The 18,874-nt window shown below is 45.6% G+C and overlaps 1 protein-coding gene across 1 annotated transcript in view; it reads right to left on the reverse strand.

Moving 5' to 3' along the window:
- LOC142588718 (uncharacterized) overlaps window positions 1-18,673 on the reverse strand; it is a 68,082-nt gene extending 49,409 nt beyond the window's left edge. The window contains exons 1-6 of the mRNA XM_075700533.1: window positions 18,488-18,673; window positions 15,096-15,218; window positions 12,301-12,430; window positions 8,722-8,907; window positions 6,020-6,305; window positions 561-583 (exon numbers count right to left, since the gene is read on the reverse strand). Of these exons, the coding sequence (XP_075556648.1) occupies window positions 561-583; window positions 6,020-6,305; window positions 8,722-8,907; window positions 12,301-12,430; window positions 15,096-15,218; window positions 18,488-18,673 (934 nt within the window). The remainder of the gene's footprint in view (window positions 1-560; window positions 584-6,019; window positions 6,306-8,721; window positions 8,908-12,300; window positions 12,431-15,095; window positions 15,219-18,487) is intronic.
- Window positions 18,674-18,874: the final 201 nt, after the last annotated feature.

The following is an 18,874-nucleotide window of genomic DNA, read 5'->3' on the forward strand; positions in this document are numbered from 1 at the left end:
CATTCTAATTGACATTAAGAGAAAAAAATGGAGCTGGGCAGGTCATATGATGCGCAGGTTAGATAACCACTGCAATATTATGGTTACTGAATGGGTAACAAGAACAGGGAGGCGCAATCGAGGACGGCAGAACACTGGATGCGGCGATGAAATTAGGAAATTCGCTGGCGACAGATGGAATCGGTTGGCGCAGGACAGGTGTAATTGGAGGTCGAAAGGATAGGTCTTCGTCCTACAGTAGACATGAAATGGTATCATGATGATGATGATTATGATGATCAGCGCTGCTGCAGAGGGACCATTTGTAAATAGAGTACACGAATGACAATTTATTTCATGCTAGCGATGCTACAGCATAATCGCAGATACTTCGAAATAGATACAAGTATTAATAAAATCGGTAGAGTCTGACTAGGCGCGCTCGCCTGTTGTTGAAAACGGCGAGCTTTCCGAGTCCGTGCGGTTTTCCTCGCCCCAACTGAAGTGCTTCTGCTTCATTCCGGCGTTTGCCGAGGGATTGACTTGTGCGTGGGCTTTCCGCAACGGAGGATGCCACTTACTTTCTTTTGTGGGTGCGATTTTCCTGCAGAGAAAATGTAACAGATCGAATAGTTGGTATTACGTGCGAAAATAAATAAAATCTTTTTATTTCTACGTGCCAATTCGTCACATCAAGGGAGGTGTGTACGGACTACGAAATATTCATTCTTTAAATCTCTAAGGGAGTCCTTTGCGATCCACTAAGGGGAGGCCTTTGTCATCCACTTCAAGAAAACTGACTATTTGTGCCAAGTTTTGTCGGCCCTAGCGGAATTGAAATAAACCAACTGCTTACGTAAATTTCGGTGGCTTAATCACTTTTGCGCGTCATCTTAAAAAAACCATGATTACAAGTAAAACTGTTTGTATTATGAGCAGACATTCGTGCTCTTCTGCTTACCCATTATTGTATGATCGTTGTACACTGCTAAAATTTGTACTATATCTTTTCTACGTGCTAGGTGAGCCTTAGGAATGCGTGCGAAATTGCTCGAGCTCGTCCGAATGTCGTGTGCCTCTAGACACGAATGAAATTGCAGGCACTTCAAAATTTATTTTTCTGAGCCATTGCTTTCAACATTGTATTGCAATATTCTAATAGTGCGCCCCAAGCATAAAAATACGTTGACATTTGCCTCTTGCAGCCGCCACAGTTCAATGCTATCTTCTTCGATTCATTTACCTTTTCATTTTTTCCCATATATCTGTCTTCTGAGAATACGGAACATTGGTTAATCTGCTCCTGTGTAACATGTTTTTTCTTGCAGTAAGTAGTCTTTCCTTTTCTTTTTTGCGTTCTGTATACATTTTTATAACGGCTATTATTGGTGTACGTATATCATGTATTGTTATATACCCATTATATATACTCTTTTAGTCAATCTGTGACGCCCCCCTTACCAAATGCATCATACGAGGTCTGTAAGGAAATCTTAAATAAATAAATAAATAAATAAATAAATAAATAAACCATACAGCCATTCAATTCATCTACAGATAACAATTTGAACGCCTTTCAACGTAAACAGCGCTACTTATTCCATATACTAGGAGAATGCCAGCCAACTCGAAAGTAGAAAAATCGAGAAGCAGACATAGACAAAGCGACAGGAAGGTGGCTGCCACCTTCATGTCACTTTGTCTATGTCTGTTTCTCGATTTTTCTACTTTCAAGTTTCCTGGCGTTCTGCTAGTTTAACCATGTGCCAACTAACCCCACAAGCCACTCTCATGAACTTATTCCGTACAGCAGAGCAGTACGCACGCTGTTGGGATCGTCATATGTTTCGAAACTACTCATTCCTGTTAAACCACAACTTAGAACTGCAGTGATTATACAGCAGTAACGTCACAATAGTGTACGAATATTCAGAAATACAAAATTGATCCCCGAGGCTGAGTGTGGGCTCAAACACCCCGCACACATCGCGCTGGCCGTTGCGTCCACCTCAACGCCGGAGTACGTACTTCCGGGCATGCCGACCTAAATCACTTCAGTGCACGCCAAAAAAAAAACCGTTCGCCACGCAGAAGATGCCAGGTTAAACTAAATACATCGCCCGACGCGAAAAAGACCACCACACACTGCCGTTGAGCGCGTACCTGGCGTACAGCACGAGGTCTGGCCCAAGCCAGCAGGCCGACTGATCATAGATGGCGCCACTGCTTCCGCAATAAGGCGGCGCCCATGAAAAAAAAAAGTCTATATATTTATATACAATAACTTGTATCATGCGGGTTTCATTCTGCCCAGCACTGAAGAAATATTGAAGGCTTTTTTTTTTCTCTCATTGGAGAGCAGCGCGTGCCAAGTGATGCACGTCCAGTGACCGAAGTTCGCGTCGAAGAGGTTCATCAAATACCGGCCTGTATACCCAGTGCCACATACCAAGTTACCCAAGTTGGCGTGAAAGGAAAGCGGCATGGACAGATACTGGCAAGCGCGTGAAGTACCCTAAGAATGCTGGTCACATTATTATGAAAGTTTCATCGAATAACAGCATGGCAACAGGAACGAGCTAGGCCCACGAAGCTAAGATTTTTACTTCTTTTTGACAGTGAAGTGAAAGCTACGGAGGCATTGCGCGCACACGTAACCACAGTTGAGACAATACTCCTTATTCTCATTCGTGGGGAATACAAAACATAAATATTTTATTCACTATTGCGCTTATAATAAAATGAAACGTAATACAGGGTGTTTTATTTTACCGTTAAGAACTTTCTTTAAAGATCACCGTGACATATAGCGCACTTCCACTTCTCGAACGAGACTACTCTAAGGCGCATACATTAAAGTGAAGAGAATATTTTTACTATTAACCAATTTTCGGTAATTGCCTTTTAAACTAATTACTTTGCGCCACATATTCCAGTTTGCAAATTGCAGCCGGTGACCTTTAAAGTGATATCCACTTGATGTGCTACTAAGCACGAGGCTGCGGGATCAAATCCCGGCCGCGGCGGCCGCACTTCCGTGTGGGTGAAATACAAAAACGCATGTGTCCCATGCAATTGGGACGCGTTAAAGATGCCCTCATAGTGAAAATTAATCCGGAGTCCACCGCTACGGTGTGTCTCATAATCAAATCAGGTTTTAGCACGTAAAACCCCAGAATCCAATACAATTAAATCCATGTTCACTTGGAACGAATTCTGAGAATCACACCAGTTCTGAAGTATGCGCTCAGAAAGCTCCGGCAATATGCATTCGCGTTCCATTAACTTTTGAGCTTCGATGTATAAAACGGCATACTGTAACAAAGTAAGTGCAACAACCGAATTTTTACGGCAAGTTTGACTGCGCTTATCTCAAAATTGGTGCTAGTTTCCCACCTTGTTCCAAGGGGACATTCTTTGTGAAATCACAGGTGTCAATTCGTGCATTGTAACACGTGCGCTAAAGTAATTAGTTGAAAATGTGATTAGTGAATTTTCGTTAATTTGTCAATTATACGTAATTTTTCTTAATCTTTTATTTATTTATTTTTATGGTACCCAAGAACAACATTACGCTTTAACGTTGGTGCACTTGTGTTGCATAAAGATCAAAAACCAAAAAAGAAAACAATATCTTACACAACAGTAGTACAAAGTGCAACAAAAAACTGAATTATTTAGAGACATAAGTCAGATAATGGGCAAATACTAGAACTGAATATATCGAGATCACGCAAGTTATATTGTTGTGTTACAAGACGTGTTACAGCGTTAGAGGTGCAAGAACAATACACGTAGAAGATGCTAGGATTGTGCAGGTTAGGGCGTGGAACGCAGAACGTTACAGCTTACAGTAACTGCAGACAGGAGAAGTGGTTGTGGATTAGATTATACAAATATAAGTAATCACTGAATTTTCGCCTTAATTCTAGGGGTCTAATATTAAACATGCGCAGTACTCGCTCAAAGGTACCAAATACATGGCGTCCGAGAAATCTATCGTACAGGACATGAATGAAACGTCACTGAACACATTCAAGTTTTGCAACATTAGTCAAATTAATGCACGTCCATACAACAGAACGCAACTCTAACTTCGAGCGGACAAAATAAGAATAAAATAGAATAACGCAGTTCACATTCGTAAACTTTTAGTTGTGCTTGATATGAGGCCTAACTTCCTGTAGGATACATTAACTATGCTTGAAACATGTTCTTCGAAGGTTAGCCGGGAGTCAACCAATATTCCTAAGTCGCACGTACAATTCGCTCTTTTCAAAGACATGTTGTCAAGTAAGTGCTCGTATAGTAAAGGGCACATTTTGCGATTAAAGGAAACAACAAATGTCTTAGTTGGATTAATGCGCCAAATGTTGGAAGCGCACCACTCCGCAACAGAATGAACATCTTCCTGTAATAATGCACAATCTTGCTCTGATTCTATTTCACAGTAAAGTTTAATATCATCAGCGTATAAAAGGAGACGTGAATAACGCGAACATTCTTCAAGAGTGTTAACAAAGATATTGAAAAATAATGGACGTAACATCGACCCTTGCGGAACACCGGAAGTTGAGTCATAACGTAAAGAGTACTGAGCACCAAAGCGAACATAATTTAACCGAGTTGACAGGTAGTCATAACTCAACGCCGTAACTCAAGAGTTTATGGAGGGAGAATATAATGAGACACAACATCATATGCTCGTGACAAGTCGAAGTATACGGTGCCTAATTGTCTTCGGTTAGCAACGGCGGCTCCTGCAGCACCAAGAAAAGAAACAAGGTTTGTGTCCCCAGACCTACCATGAACAAAGCCACGTTGGTATACAATAATGTTTTGCTTAAATAAAAACGAGAGATGTGTAAACATAGATATTTCAAACACTTTTTCAAACAGAGACGGGAGTGGCAGGGACGATAATTTTGGATGTCACTCATGCTGCCACTTTTACGAACTGGCAAAACTATTGCCTTCTTCCAAAAAGAAAAGACAGTTGTACGCAAAGCAAGAAAAAAGATGTATATAAGAAGAGGAACAAAAATAGAACAGCCTTTGATAACAAAATTTCGTATGCGCTCTTAAGCAAGAGAATGCTTTGGTTTCAACTTATTTATGGCCGCCGCGATATCGTGTTCTGTAAAACTTGAAATGTTGAAGGGGTCACTGAAGCTATCCCGACAGTCACCAGAGGAAAAAGCGTGAGCTGTATTTAGGAAAACTGAGGAAAAATGTTCAGCGAATGCATTCGCGATATTATCGCAGTTTCTAAGAATGCCACGAGATGGATGATTTATGAAATAATCTGAGCCCGCTCAGAACTGTAATCTTTTACGTAGGACCAGAAACGTTTTGGATCGCATGTTATGCGCTCTTCAACAGGCTTGACGTGTGCATCACTTTCTCCACGCATGGCGCATTTCACCTGGCTTCGCAAGACACTATATTTTTCTTACCACTCCGATGATACTGTTTTCTTCAAATTCCTATGCCACCTTAGCTTTTTACGGAGTCGACCACGTAATTCCTTGGAAAATCACGTAGGATAGCGAGCGGGACGAAACTCTTTGCAGGGAATGAAGGCCTCCAAAGCACATTTTACATTATCAGTAAGGATGATACCTGCTTTGTTGATATCTGCTTTGTTGATAGCAGTGTAAGTAAAATACCGTGTGATCCACGTAACTTGAGCCTATATAATTATCCGATTGAATACTCCAGGTCAACGATACATTTGTGCTGTATTCCACAGGAAATTAAAAATATTCTCTTATCGTTAAAATAAAACACCATGTATATACACCAGTAACTCTTAAATTTGACTAATTTTGCCGCTATCCTCATTCGCGTTTCGGCAAGTGCGACACCGTCGCACACAGAAGCCACGCTAACTCATCATGCGCTCCACAAAACCGGATACGCTAAGTTCTGCCGGGCTTGTCACAGTAAGCACACGTGCAGAATTTACGTCCTTGTAGCTTTCGCTTCAGTGACCCCCCTTCCGTAAAAATATTTGCCATCGAGTGCAGCACAGACTCACTTCGGCTGCGCCGCAGGCACTTTACTGGCGTCATTCCTCTCTTCTCGATACCCGACTACCACCAGCAGCAGCAGGGCGATGAGGAGGCTGCCCACCATGAGACCCGCGCCAATCGTCCAGGTCAGCAGCCGGTCTTTGTTGCAGAACCGCGTGACCTCTGGCTGACGCGGTCGGCTACATGCCTTCGCAACCTTATGGAAGGCCGCGCGGGTGCTGTCTCGGCTCTGGGCACGTGACACCGGTGGCTCGATCACGGCGCGCTGCTTCTCGTCGACACGCGTCCTCACTGCGAAGAGCGGCGATGAATGCTGCAGCGTGTATCGAATTCGAATCAAGTGTAGCGGAACGATGTGATATATATGGACCCAAGAATATGTAGATATATACAGGCATATATACATATACATAGCCGATTGTTCACTTGCCAAAAGGGCAAGACTGGAACATAAATAAGTGCTCTATACTCCCGCGTTCTCTCTTTGACAGTGGACCGCAATGTGCTTTGGCTGCCGTGGTGCTTTTATGACGTCTTGCCTTGTGGCTTGTCGCCCATTCCCATTTTACCGAGTAATGTCCGAATGCAGTCCCATATAAAGAAAAGTTTGAACAATTTTTACACATATGTTTCCGGCCATTACGAGCACATGTGTACAAAATGAATCAATTAAAGTTTCTTTGACTTCAAACTTACCTAACATCGTAATAAATATTTACCGATTGGTTTGCTCAACTATAAGTAAACTCGGTACAGCGTATCATAAATCCTACTATAGGATATGCCTTATGCTCCCCTTGCTTAAATTGTAATTTTAAGTATAAGGCTTAGCCCACAGCATATCTATGTTCGACATAATCAGAGTAGACATTACGCTTCAATATAGCTAAATCACTTGTCAAGGAGCACGTCACGCTTTGATTATTTTGAGCCATTCTGCGACGTTTTTAGGGCCGACAGCAGTAGCAGAATTGTAACGTTCCCTTTGCACTAGGGGAAACAAATAAGTTGCGAAGTTGCGAGGAAATATTGCCGCGCTCCACGACAGCAAAATTAGGTCATTAAAGTTACTACACCACGAAAAGTAGGTTAAGCAAGGCACTGTCATGTCAGTGTGCACGTGTCAATTCGTAGCGACTGATTTCACTTCTATATTTCCGAGGCATTCTTTGTATTTGCCAGTAAAAACAGCGATCCAATGACCAGGTTTACCAGTGTGGTGAAGAAGTTGGGTAGATGAGAAGTTGCTGAGGCACATTGAAACCCAAGCTTACAGGCCACACTTCTGGTCCAGCAAACATCTCGTTCGGGAAACAGCGTTCGTACTATTTCTTTTACTCTAATTGTGTGCTTCTCTTTCTCTATCACTGTTCCGTCCCCCAAATATGTCCTTACGGACTCGCCCAACCTTCTTTCTAGTTCTCTTTGATTTGATTCGCTTTTCGTCTTGCGCGCTGAGTCACAGATGCCCGATAAAACGGCAGACATGGTGTGCGGCACCGGAACAAGAAAAACAGAAAAGGTATAGCACTGTGGCAGTAAAGGAAAAAATTGGAGGACGCTTAAGCTTCGCCTTCAAGAGTGGAATGCGACAGCGTTCCTGTCGACCCGCCAAGGGGTATTGGGCTACGGCGCAGCGACTACGCGCCGCGCATCGGACGCGGTGAGCGTCGAGCAACGCAGCGTTCGGCGCGACAACGAAATGTGCGCCTCAGCAAGCGACGCACGCCTGAGCCTTAGAAACAGCTCGTTTGTAAGGTAACACCGCGTTGACTAGAGGCGCTTTTGTACGGCTTTGAAGCATCGAACTCGTGGCTCAGTGGTAACGTCTCCGTCTCACACTCCGGAGACCCTGGTTCGATTCCCACCCAGCCCATCTTGGAAGTTGCTTTTTATTTATGAAGTGCCTGCTGTGATTTATCGCTCACGGCCAACGCCGCCGACGCCGACGACACCGGCTTTTCTGCGACACGAGCTCCTTAACGCTATCGCGTTAAAAGATGTTGCCTCGTCGAGATACAAGAATCAACTACTTATATTTCTCTGCTCACGCTGGTCTTGACGCACTTCGTCGTCGCTGAAAAGTCGGCACATTGGCGCCGCCACAGTACAAATTGAAAGGAGTAAAAAACCAGATTGCCCGTTTCATGACTCAGTCGCAAGTAACTTGTCTGTTCGCCTGTTTAACTGACCTGCATTATACAGTGTCACTGAGGCTTTTTTTTCTCTTTTTTCTATTTCTTTAAGGGGGGCAGGGCGCGACTGAGGGGGCACGTTTTTTTCTTGTTCATTATATGCATGTCACCTTCTCTTTCCAATACACTTGAGTTGCCGGACAGCGCCTGTCACATGTTCTTTTTTTTCCTTTCTGTGTCTCCGGTTTGTCTTGCGTTGTTATCATGGTGAAAGAACTAGTTCATTAGAAGAACGTATAGTAACCATTTCTCGCGTTTTCGCGCACAAAACCTCGTTAGCATGTCGAGGAAGGTTGACGAAGCTGGGATACAAAGTGGAACGTTGTCATAATAGATTTCTTTGATTTCAAATGACATTTTTTTCATGCTTCCGCAGTTTTCACAGTTGTGGTGTGTCCCCTCTCAATATTACGCGAAACATGAAAATTACCTCGGTCCCCTATTATATTTGGAGATACGAGTGGCCCTGCATTGGGTAAGTGGAAAGATTAGGCGGGTTGCTCATCACGTACCGACAGGCGGCTCCGAAAATACAGCAGGAGTCGCCGCCTGGTTCTCCACTGGGCCAGCACCGCCGATGCAGATGCGTGAGTCCTGGCGCTTCACCTCCACCTGGTCCGTCTCTGTGTCCGTTCCGGTGGAAGTAGTCGGCCTTACTCGCCGTTCCCCGCAAGCGCATCGGCAGAAGGCAGTCCTGCCTGCGAAATAAGCACCACTATGTCTGCGGGGACTTACCGGGCATGAACTTTAACAAAGAACAGATGTCCCGATCTCAAGTAAGAACGTGCTACTTGGAATGCGAATGCTTGTACTTCAAATACGGGCCATCAAGAGAAGTGGCAAATGGTTTGGCGTTGAAATCGCTGAGCGGGAAACACACAATACAGAGTTTTCAATTCCTCTCGTAAGCTACAGACGGAGGTATCATTCCCACTAGAGAACATTGGAAGGCAATTCAGCTCATAAGCACTGTAAGATACCTGGGGTTTATGTTGAATAACAGTGTTCGAGCAATAGATGTCGAGAGGAGTGTCTAACCGGCAAGTTATATTCCTTATTCGGTCGCTGTTTTTCAAATCAAGCTTCCTTGTTCCTGCGAACAGCTGTCTTCTTTAAGAGTTATACTTAGATGACGTTAAGGCTCATAGTAATAATATTCCCAAATATCTGACCAGAGGCTGTTATAGACTTTTGAAGTGCCGAAGTTATTTTGATACGTAAAAAAACACTCGAATAATTTGTTTGACGTTCTTCTATCTTCCTGTTGTACTTTGTTGCACACTGGGGCCGTGCTTACCGCTAATACATTGAGTCATAAAAACTTGAACATGGGATTGCCCGTTTTATCACTCAGTCGCATTTTAATATCAACAGAACGCTACTCTTTCAACAAGTTCAGATACCAGCTCATGTTTATGCCTTTTGGATTGTGCGATACCACCCGCAAGCCAATGGGTTCACCGAGGGCGATGTACATTTCTGACAATCATAATGACTCATCCCATCACGACAGCGCCGATTTTTTTTTTTTTTTTTTGCCATTTTACCTACTGTTTGGCTTCCCCAAGCCTTTCATTTCGACACGCTACTTACGCGCTGTTGCATAACATAGCACAAAGTACGCACGCGATGCTGACGCTGGAGCCCATCTGACCCCTCAGATCGCTCATGAGCGACTCTCCGACTCGCAATGAATAACGCGAAATCATTATATGGCTCATGAAGGTAGAAATGCGGCGCCGTGGCCGGACATGGCACAAAAAGTCACGTGGTCACAGATACACGCTCGTGACATTGCTCGCGCGTTCGTCGTCGCCTTCCACAGCTGGCTCCGATGGCATTCGCTACGCCCGCGTTACCATACTGCGCCTCCCGCTGCGAAGGCGCTGATGGCACTCGCCCACTCACTGCCAGTGGGTGCGGTGATTTCTGTGAGTTCTGTCGTGTGTTCCGACGGGCGAACCTTCGACTTCGACTTCTACCATGTCATCCCGTGATGTGCACCTATCCCAGTTCAAACCGTACTTTTCCGCCGCCTCCTCCTCGTGTAATTAGTCTGCGCCGAGAAGGCGCTCCGCCCGCGGGGTGGGTTAGGGTTTACGAGCCACCTCCTTGGTCTAACGAAGAAGGCGATCACAGGAACGTTGCGCATGTTCGGCCATCTCAGCCATCTATGCAATCAGTCTGTTTATAAATCGTGCTTCCCTTTTCATCTATTTGACGCCCCGTCACCACGTTTTACCATTTGCATGGTAAGTAGATTTCAAGGCTTTTGTAATTGGTAATGATAGTATTGTGAAACCGGTCTCTGCGACCAACATTCCTTACTGTGGATACATTGCACACCATGTGCTACAAAGAAATTTTCTAGTTCCGAAAGTCCGCAACCTGTGTGGTATAAGCGAAGAATTTTAATGCTGGGGTAGTCCAAGTTAAACTGTCTACCCACAGAAAGTAGAACAGGCACTTAACCATCGGACATCAGTAAAACATTATTACGATGATCTCATTGCTTCCGTTTATTGGCACTTTAGAAGCCTGCGTTTTCGGGTGCACTCCATTTGCTTTTAAGTGCACAATATTTGTCTTCCGCTTGCTATACTCCCTGCGCTCTAAATATTTATTTTTCATTCATTACTTTACCAGATCTAAAACTACCTGCTTATTGTTACTTTATTTTGCACTACCTGCATTTTGCTCAGTTTTCTGCGGAATTGTGTTCTGATGCCAATTAGCCTCGAGCTAGGGACTTCAAGAGCAATTTTCACACATTTCACAGTGTATTGAATCTAAGAAATAAGATTCGGTTTCAATTCCAAATACAAGCAACAAACAATAAACGAACTCTCCAGATACCGTCACGTGTTCCCTCTGGTTGCTATATGCGCAGCTCTCCCTATGATGAGCACGTAGTATTGAAGCAAAATATTAATAAATTATCTATCTATAGCATCCATACCTTTTATAAAACTATCGATAGTGTAAACATACTATAAGTAGTACGTTTTACCCCATCAACAGTTTCCAACTCCAGTTTCGTCAATTTCGCACTAATAAGCTCATTATTAAATAAAAAAAACGCAGTGAATTTTTATTTAATTGCGGGAAACAAATCTCTAGCGTGGGCACGCAGGTGTCACATCATCGATTTCAAAGTATCTTCTCGCATTTCGGCCACAGTGGCTGAGTAAATGTTCCTGAAACTTGACAAGTTTATTCGTTGGCTTTTCTTTAGAATACAACGCAGTCTCTCCTTATCGGTTAAGAAAAACATGGGCCCGTCCAGACTTCGTAAAAACTGTGAAATTACGGTGAGCTGGTAGGTAAAATTTCAAGGCAGCGTCGTCACTCGTTTTTGCGTCTTCAGTAGCTTACGGAGCCCCGTCTTGGCAAGATCGGCTTTTTTTTTTCTTGGTGTGTGCGTTTCAAAGTTGTTATTTACTAATACAGCTCAACGCATTTTCTTATTCGCTGGCTCTTTAAATTGTTTATCCCCAAGGCTGCTTTCTGATGTGGGTGGATGTTTAGTCACGTGATGTCTCATTTTTCTCAAGCTTTTTTCATCAGCCGGAAAAAAATAAACGGGCGAGAAGTAGCTGGCTGAGGACAATGACAGCTTGAAGTTTCTTTCAATTTCCTGCAAATTGTTGACTGACAGCACTGCATTCAAGAGCAGTTATTTAAAATATCAGCTGATTGCAATAAATAATAATTTAATGTCTTCAGCAACAAAATCACTGCCGGCTATTCTACTCGACTGTGAAAAATATGCGCTCGCTTATCATAGCGTAGAATGGCCCGTCTTCTTTAAAAAAAAAGAAAAAGACGTGATGCATGATACATAGGACACCCTTTATAACTTGACATCAGCATCTTCCTATTTTGGCATCAGCTTCTCAGGCGTGCGAACACATAAGACGAGTAATACTCAAGTAGCATTGAGTATTGCCGCATGTATGTGCGGCATGTGCCGCATGTATATACCGCAATATGCCGCATGTATATGCATGCGGCATACTTGTTTTTTCAGATGTGCTTGCACGCAAGTGGTTGCAATACGCCGTTCTTGAGCATAGCTGTACAACACTCGCCTTCAGTTGTCTTGCTTTCAGTTGCAGTTGTGGCGGGCCGGATCTTTCCTGTGGCCGGAAACAGCCGGATCACTATGGGGTCTGCGAGTCGATGCGAGGAACTCCTCTCGAGACTGGAGGCGGCGACAACCTGATAAGAACACAAAAAAAGGCTGTTATCTATGCAGCGGAAGTTTTACAACGTGCGCGTTAATGCTTCTAATGGATGTACAAGTATAGGAACTAATCAGCTCTGTAAATAAACGTCCATGTCTGCGCAAACTTCTTGCTGGGCGAATTTCGCTGATAGCTCGTAAGATTATACACGCGCATGTATAACCTTACGTATGTGTGCCCGTTGTGTGTTTACAATTTCATAACTAATCAAGTGTGGCCCTGCGCCTATGTTTTGCTAATGAACGCTCCAGCATAAAACCAGCGTTTACATTTAAAGCTTTATAGCTTAATATAAACGAAGAAGTGATGGGTTCCGGGAGAATTGTCTTTACTTGAGGTTGTTGAAGTTCGCCACCAGAAAACACTGACATGGACAGCAGGGAAGAAACAACCTGATCACAAATGTAACAGAAGGGATTTTCTGTATTGCAAGGAGATCAAAGGGTGAGCTTGCTACGGTTAATTCATGAGTAGTGTTACAGCGCGAGGAAGACGGACAGTATATCGTTACGTGAGGTACACTGCTCAGCCATTCTAACGCGATAATCGGCCCCCACGGCAGCCGGCGCATATCGCCCCAATGGTGGGCACAGGGGGCACCGAGCTGCTGCATTTTCCTATAGGATGAAACTGATTACCTTAGTAACTCGTCGTTACTCCGTTTGTCCCCCCCCCCTTCCTCCTCCCCATAGAAATCTCGGCGTTCACCAGGTCCGCAAAAAAATACCGGTAGCTATGCGGACCAGTTATCGCGTTTGAATCGCGGACCAATATACATGTACACGGTGCTGCATCCAGCTGTGCTATAGATCCTTTTCGCGGTAACCCCGTGGGTGTCGCCATGTTTGATCGCGTGATGGCGCGTCCGTTGCATGCATCGGCTGTCTCTCTCTCGTCCGTGTTTGAAATGTATGTGCATGACGCCGGTGCGGCTCAGCACACCTCTGCTACCGCGGATGTCGTAGACGGTGAGTGGGTGTGCGAAGTGAAGCTTTGGCTACAGCTTTCGAGGACATGCAAGTGCTTCCGGAACTCATATCGCCTTGTGCCAACTGCGCGAGTAGCGTATACGGTGCTTGTACTAGAAGCCGTGCTATAAATGTATTTCAAGCTATACGAGCCTTCCGCTTATGAATTAAATAATAATGAGTGTGTTTTGTTCTCCGTTATGTATTTCACAAACCGTTTCAAGGAGCTGCTTGTAGTGTTTCTCACCCAATAAAGCTCTTCGGTGTGGTCTTTGTCTCGTAGTTTTTCCTGCCTCATCGCTTGCAGGTGTGCTCAGTTACAACAGATTTGTTTTTGCTACGCACAAGGGCTTGGAACGTGGATCTTCTGTGCTTGGTAATAGCCTGTAGCGAATACCTGTTATTGTTAGTCACTCGCTTACTTTTCATACCATCACTAAACTTCCAGCTTCGAACATTCTAGTACTGTCGGTATAGTCGCACTGTCACCATGCTTCTGCGCATTGATTCAAGCGTGTCCCTGCTTACTTATTCTCGATACGTTGGGAACAGAGAAGGTGTAACTTTGCGCGTGAATTGTGTTGGATGTCATTAGAGTTAACAGAATTTTAATATGCCAAGAAGCAGTGCTACTCTTTTTGTCACTATGTAACGAGTGGTACTTCGAGCCGACGTCCTGGGGTTGAAGTTTTTCTTTTGATGTTATCGTACAACGTTGGCAGATGAGTTAATTTTTTTAGCCTCGAGGGAAAGCCATGCATCCCAATCAGCCGGCAACTCATCATATCCTTATGTTCCAGCGGAACATGAACTTGGTCCCACAGATTCATTGCATTCCTAATATGCCGGGCACTATTTTTGCAGCCAACTACTGTACACGTGTTCCCCCTACCATCACATATCTTGCAACATGAATAGAGCACAGTTCTTTCGCAAACGGCCATTTTAATTTCCCACAATTGAACGCACAGTATCAGGGCTAAAGTGGCAATGGTTTTGCATTCGTGCGCTTTCGCTGAGTCAACTTGCGGCGCGTCTCTGAAAGCGCCATCTCGTTCCTCTAGAGCCAACTGCTCCGCGAAAAAGGTCTGTAGGCGGCGCACAAATCTATGCCCCAGTGGTAGCGCCATCTGGATAACAGATGCAGATCTTGAAGGCTGTATTTTTTCTGGATGCATGCGGCGGAATCGTTTGCGGGTGATGGTAAGACGTCACACACGTCAGATTTTGGGCACCGCCTATCAATGGCGTGCTTAACCTTTGTGTGAAGTGAGTTCTTTTGAAATTTTTTTCTTCAACTAAGGAAATAAACTACAGTAGAAAGGAATGAAGCTCGTAACTCGCAATGGAAACAAGGTTCTCAGTAAAAGTTCGGCATGTTACACTCCTGTAAGACATGAATGTGAAAGCCTCTTGCACACTTGATAATGCATTAAGTTATACGATCGGAGGGGCCAGACTTCTTGGAAGACATAACGAGCCGCTGTATGAAGTACACGTGTGGCGCCTTAGGTCGACCTCCTCAACGACACATGCGAGCAATCAATGCCTGTCACCAGTAAGTGTTACAAATATGCAACACAAGCCGAACACAATATGTTGCATTCTCTTAGCAGGGGAAAGCAGCAATCGCGGTCGAACGCTTTGCCCCCGCGGCTTCGCACGTCGCACCTCCTTCCTCGCTTGCCGAACACCCGAGGCCGTAGCGTGCTTCCGAGGCCTACGGCGCAATCCGGTAGACCCCGGGAGAGCGTCCTCCACCGCCGTCTCCCTCGCTTCGCAGTCGACTGTCGACTACCGCCGCCGCGGGAAGTAAGCGACGCAACACCTGTTTTTCGGTCTGCGCGCGTCGCTCGTTCCCCTTTCCACCCACCGCTCGCTCGGAGAAGGTAACGCGCTTTCTTTTTTTGTGCCACTACACCAGACGCAGCGTTCTTTCAAGGCCATTGCTCAGCAAACCACTTAAGACTTTCGTAATAAAAATGCACCAATTATAATAAGACTGTGTAAAGCCTGTTTCACATAGAAACGACTTCGCGGAGGCGGTCGCGGCCGCTTATTGCGGCTTCGTTTCCCATGCACCCTCTACATGCGACGCGAGCCGCTAGTGATGAGTGCCCCCTGCGGAGAGCGCAAGCGAGTAGAAGTTTCCGCGGTCTCCAGAAGCGGTTCTGGAGCTTCAGTTATCCATGTTTCAGCGCGTGTGAGTTCCAGATTTTGTTGTTCAACATAAGCAACCTCAATTCTTCACTTGCTTGTGTAAAAATAAACTGTAGTTATTAGCCATGTTAATTTCTGTGTCAGTTCCTGTTCTAAAGCCTCTCCCAATTATTAAGGCGTCTAGAAGAGTAGCTGGAGAGGACAGCATCAAAATTTGGCGCGAAACGAATACAAACGGGTCTGTCAGCGCCCCTGGTTCTTGAGTGCCGCCAAGCTTTCCGGTTGTCCTCCGGACCACAAACATGCAAACAGCCGTGTGACTGAGCTTTGTCAGCTTTTAACCAATCTCTCGTCCCCCTTTCTCCTCAAGGCACGCAAGCAGAAGGGCAGCGCTCTCTTCGTTCTAGTAGATCTTGTGTAAGTATTCTTGGTAGTTCGGTTTGTCGGAGGTAGGTAATACACGTGTTGACAGGTTGAGAACGGAGATTCGATTGACTTTAAGAGTAATAACAGATTTGCGGAGTGCTAGTAATGGTGCCCCTGTCAGACAACCACTTCAGTTCGAGCAGGGGGCAATGACCCCTCGGCGGGGACAACAAAGTGACGGACGGTCACTACAAGCCCCCCCCCCCCCTCCCCTAGTATGCTGGAGGCTTAAGTGTGAATGGCGGAAGGAATCAAGAGTTAATGTTCACTATAGGCTGGCTTCACACGGTCGCACGACGCTGTCTCTTCTTTGCCTCGAACGTCAATTTTCAAGGTTTTCCCTGAACGCGAAACCACACGAAAGGGACCTTCATAGGAAGGAGTCAATGGTAGTTTGATAGAGTGGCACCGCAGAAAGGCGTGCGTTGTGGTGTCCATTGTCGGGAAACTAAACACAGGCTGCCCGCGGGCCACACGTAGGGGTCTAGGTCGAAGCTGGTCGAGCCAAGAATGTAGCCTAAGAGCGGCGCGGTCGCTGGTGGAGTACCTGGCTAGGGGCCGAAAACTGGCCTGGAACCGCATTTATGACCCATAGAGCGCCTAGGAACCAAGCTCCCAACAATTGGTAACCGGGACGCGATAGCCCCTTCAGTTCGAACAGGGGGCATGACCCCCACGGCGGGGATAACAGAGTGACAACGAACTGGCTGAAGGGCCCCTCACCAGGCCGCATAGCAAATTTTGGTCATACGCTGTAAGTTGTTACGTGCCCTCTAGGGAGCATTCTGCTGCAAAAATGCTTTCGAATCGGCTTATTATTAGCCGAGATAGAAATATTTCAGTGCCGCGAACCCATGATATTAGAAGGCGAGCTCCACTGCCCCGCGAGACAATCTCTCCACTTGCGCTGTCTAGCCTCCGCAGGCGAAATTCCTTCCCTGCGTTCTCCCATACTGGAACTCGAGGATCGCGTGACGCATACGTCACAAGCCCCGCCTTCATTTTTTTTTCTCGCTTTCTTGCAGCGCGGCGTACTGCCGCTAATGGCGTCGTGCGCGAGCTGTGATTTTCTCGTTACGCGCTGCGCACGATTTTGCGCGATGTTCACGAGGACACCTGACTAGCGCTATAAGTCAGTGCTACACCAATACTGAGGTAGTCACAAGCGGATCACAGATCATGATCCCGCGTTGGAACATGGTGGAAAATGACATAGCTTCGGTGTCATCACGCGCGACCGCACCACGAGGGAACAAACAGACGAAACGGAAGTGCATCTCTTTTGCTGCGGTGCGGAGTAAAACAACAACATGCAGGCATTCGGTTTGCGTATCTTATTTCTCCTAGCTTTCATTCGCCTGTTAAAGCAACGCACTGCACAATAACAGATGTTGCCTATATTCTTGAATTGAATAATTCTCCAATTCACGTGTCACTGCGAGCGACGTCACAGTGCAAACACGTGTACGTAGGTGCACTGGCACGTGTACGTCATCCTCCGGCTTGGAGCGCAGCGGCCGCAATGACAAAGAAAAACGGCGTTCGGTTTGAAATTTGAGGTCTTTCCGCGGCGCGTAGCGATGTAACACTTTGCAGACCCGATCGTTTTCGCGCAATGTATGGTCAGCGCTTGTAAGCTCATAATGGCCAGACTTGGTACCAGACGCTACCAGACCATTAAGCTCTGGTACGGGCCCATCGCAGCGCCGGTTTTCGAGCACCATATCATTGCACATTAGCGTTGATGACGGCCACCAGATTGACAAGTGCCTTATAAGGAGTGATATTTCTCGGGACTTGGCATATTGACGGAGGCACTGCTTGACCACGCTCAAAGAAGCTCGATCAAGAGCCTGCATGTGGCCTGGCGCATGAGAATAAGCAAGTCGGTATTTTGAGAATTCAAGGAAAAATGGTAGGCGGTAATTTGTGCGAAATTACAAGCTCCTTCTTCTGCGCACTGGTATATTATTTGTCTTCTGAGTTTAAGAAACGTTTTTATATCGCTCATGCCAGGAAACTCACCCCGTTTGTTAATACTGCGGCCCATGTGAAGTAATTACCATGTTCAAATGGTGTTCCAGGGTCCTAATAACTTTACGTAAGCATTTTCGATTTGTATGCTTCGTTGTGTGGCCGTTAACCTTCGCTCTTCTTTTTGTTTTTGTACAGCTAGACTATTAAACGAAGTGCAAATATCTTGCAAAGCCCCCTCCTAACCTTATTGCTAGTTCAATTAACATAGACCTTCTGTATCCTATTCATCACTGCGCCCAATCACAGTTACGGGGCTCATCTTGGTACATCCCAGTTCAATATAGAGTTCCTCCGCTGCCATTACTGTATTACCAAATTAATTTATGACACTGTCTCGATTATCTGTGTACCGTCCGTGCAAAATTAAGCGTTACTCATTAATTTCAAGTATGTTCTTATGCCTCCGTAATGGTGTGCTATCCTTGTACCTATCCTAGTACCTTAGAAGGTCCAATGCCCACGTCTCGAAGGCTTTCTTCCGACACGCTTGTTAGCAGCCTTGTTTTCATCACAGTGCTCGACGCGGGCTGCCAGGGATCGTCCAGGTGCACCAGGACGCTTTCCAGCGATTTGGTGCGGACTCTCCGGGACTCCCTGGACTTTTGTACCGGCGGTCGACACTGCATCTTGACCGCAACTGGCGCTGGAACGACCGCGACAGGAACCACGGCTTCAGCGACGCATGGAAGTGAAGTCTGCTGCGCGAAAACGCTGCACATCGTGGCGTCTCCTTTCCGGATTTAGCGAAGAGCTGGATGGGCCTGCGCCTGGTTGCCTTGTTTACGGAGGCTCTGCAATGACAGTGCATATACGCTGTAGAGGACTAT

Source organism: Dermacentor variabilis, chromosome 7, assembly GCF_050947875.1.
Source record: "Dermacentor variabilis isolate Ectoservices chromosome 7, ASM5094787v1, whole genome shotgun sequence".
Lineage (NCBI taxonomy): Eukaryota > Metazoa > Arthropoda > Arachnida > Ixodida > Ixodidae > Dermacentor > Dermacentor variabilis.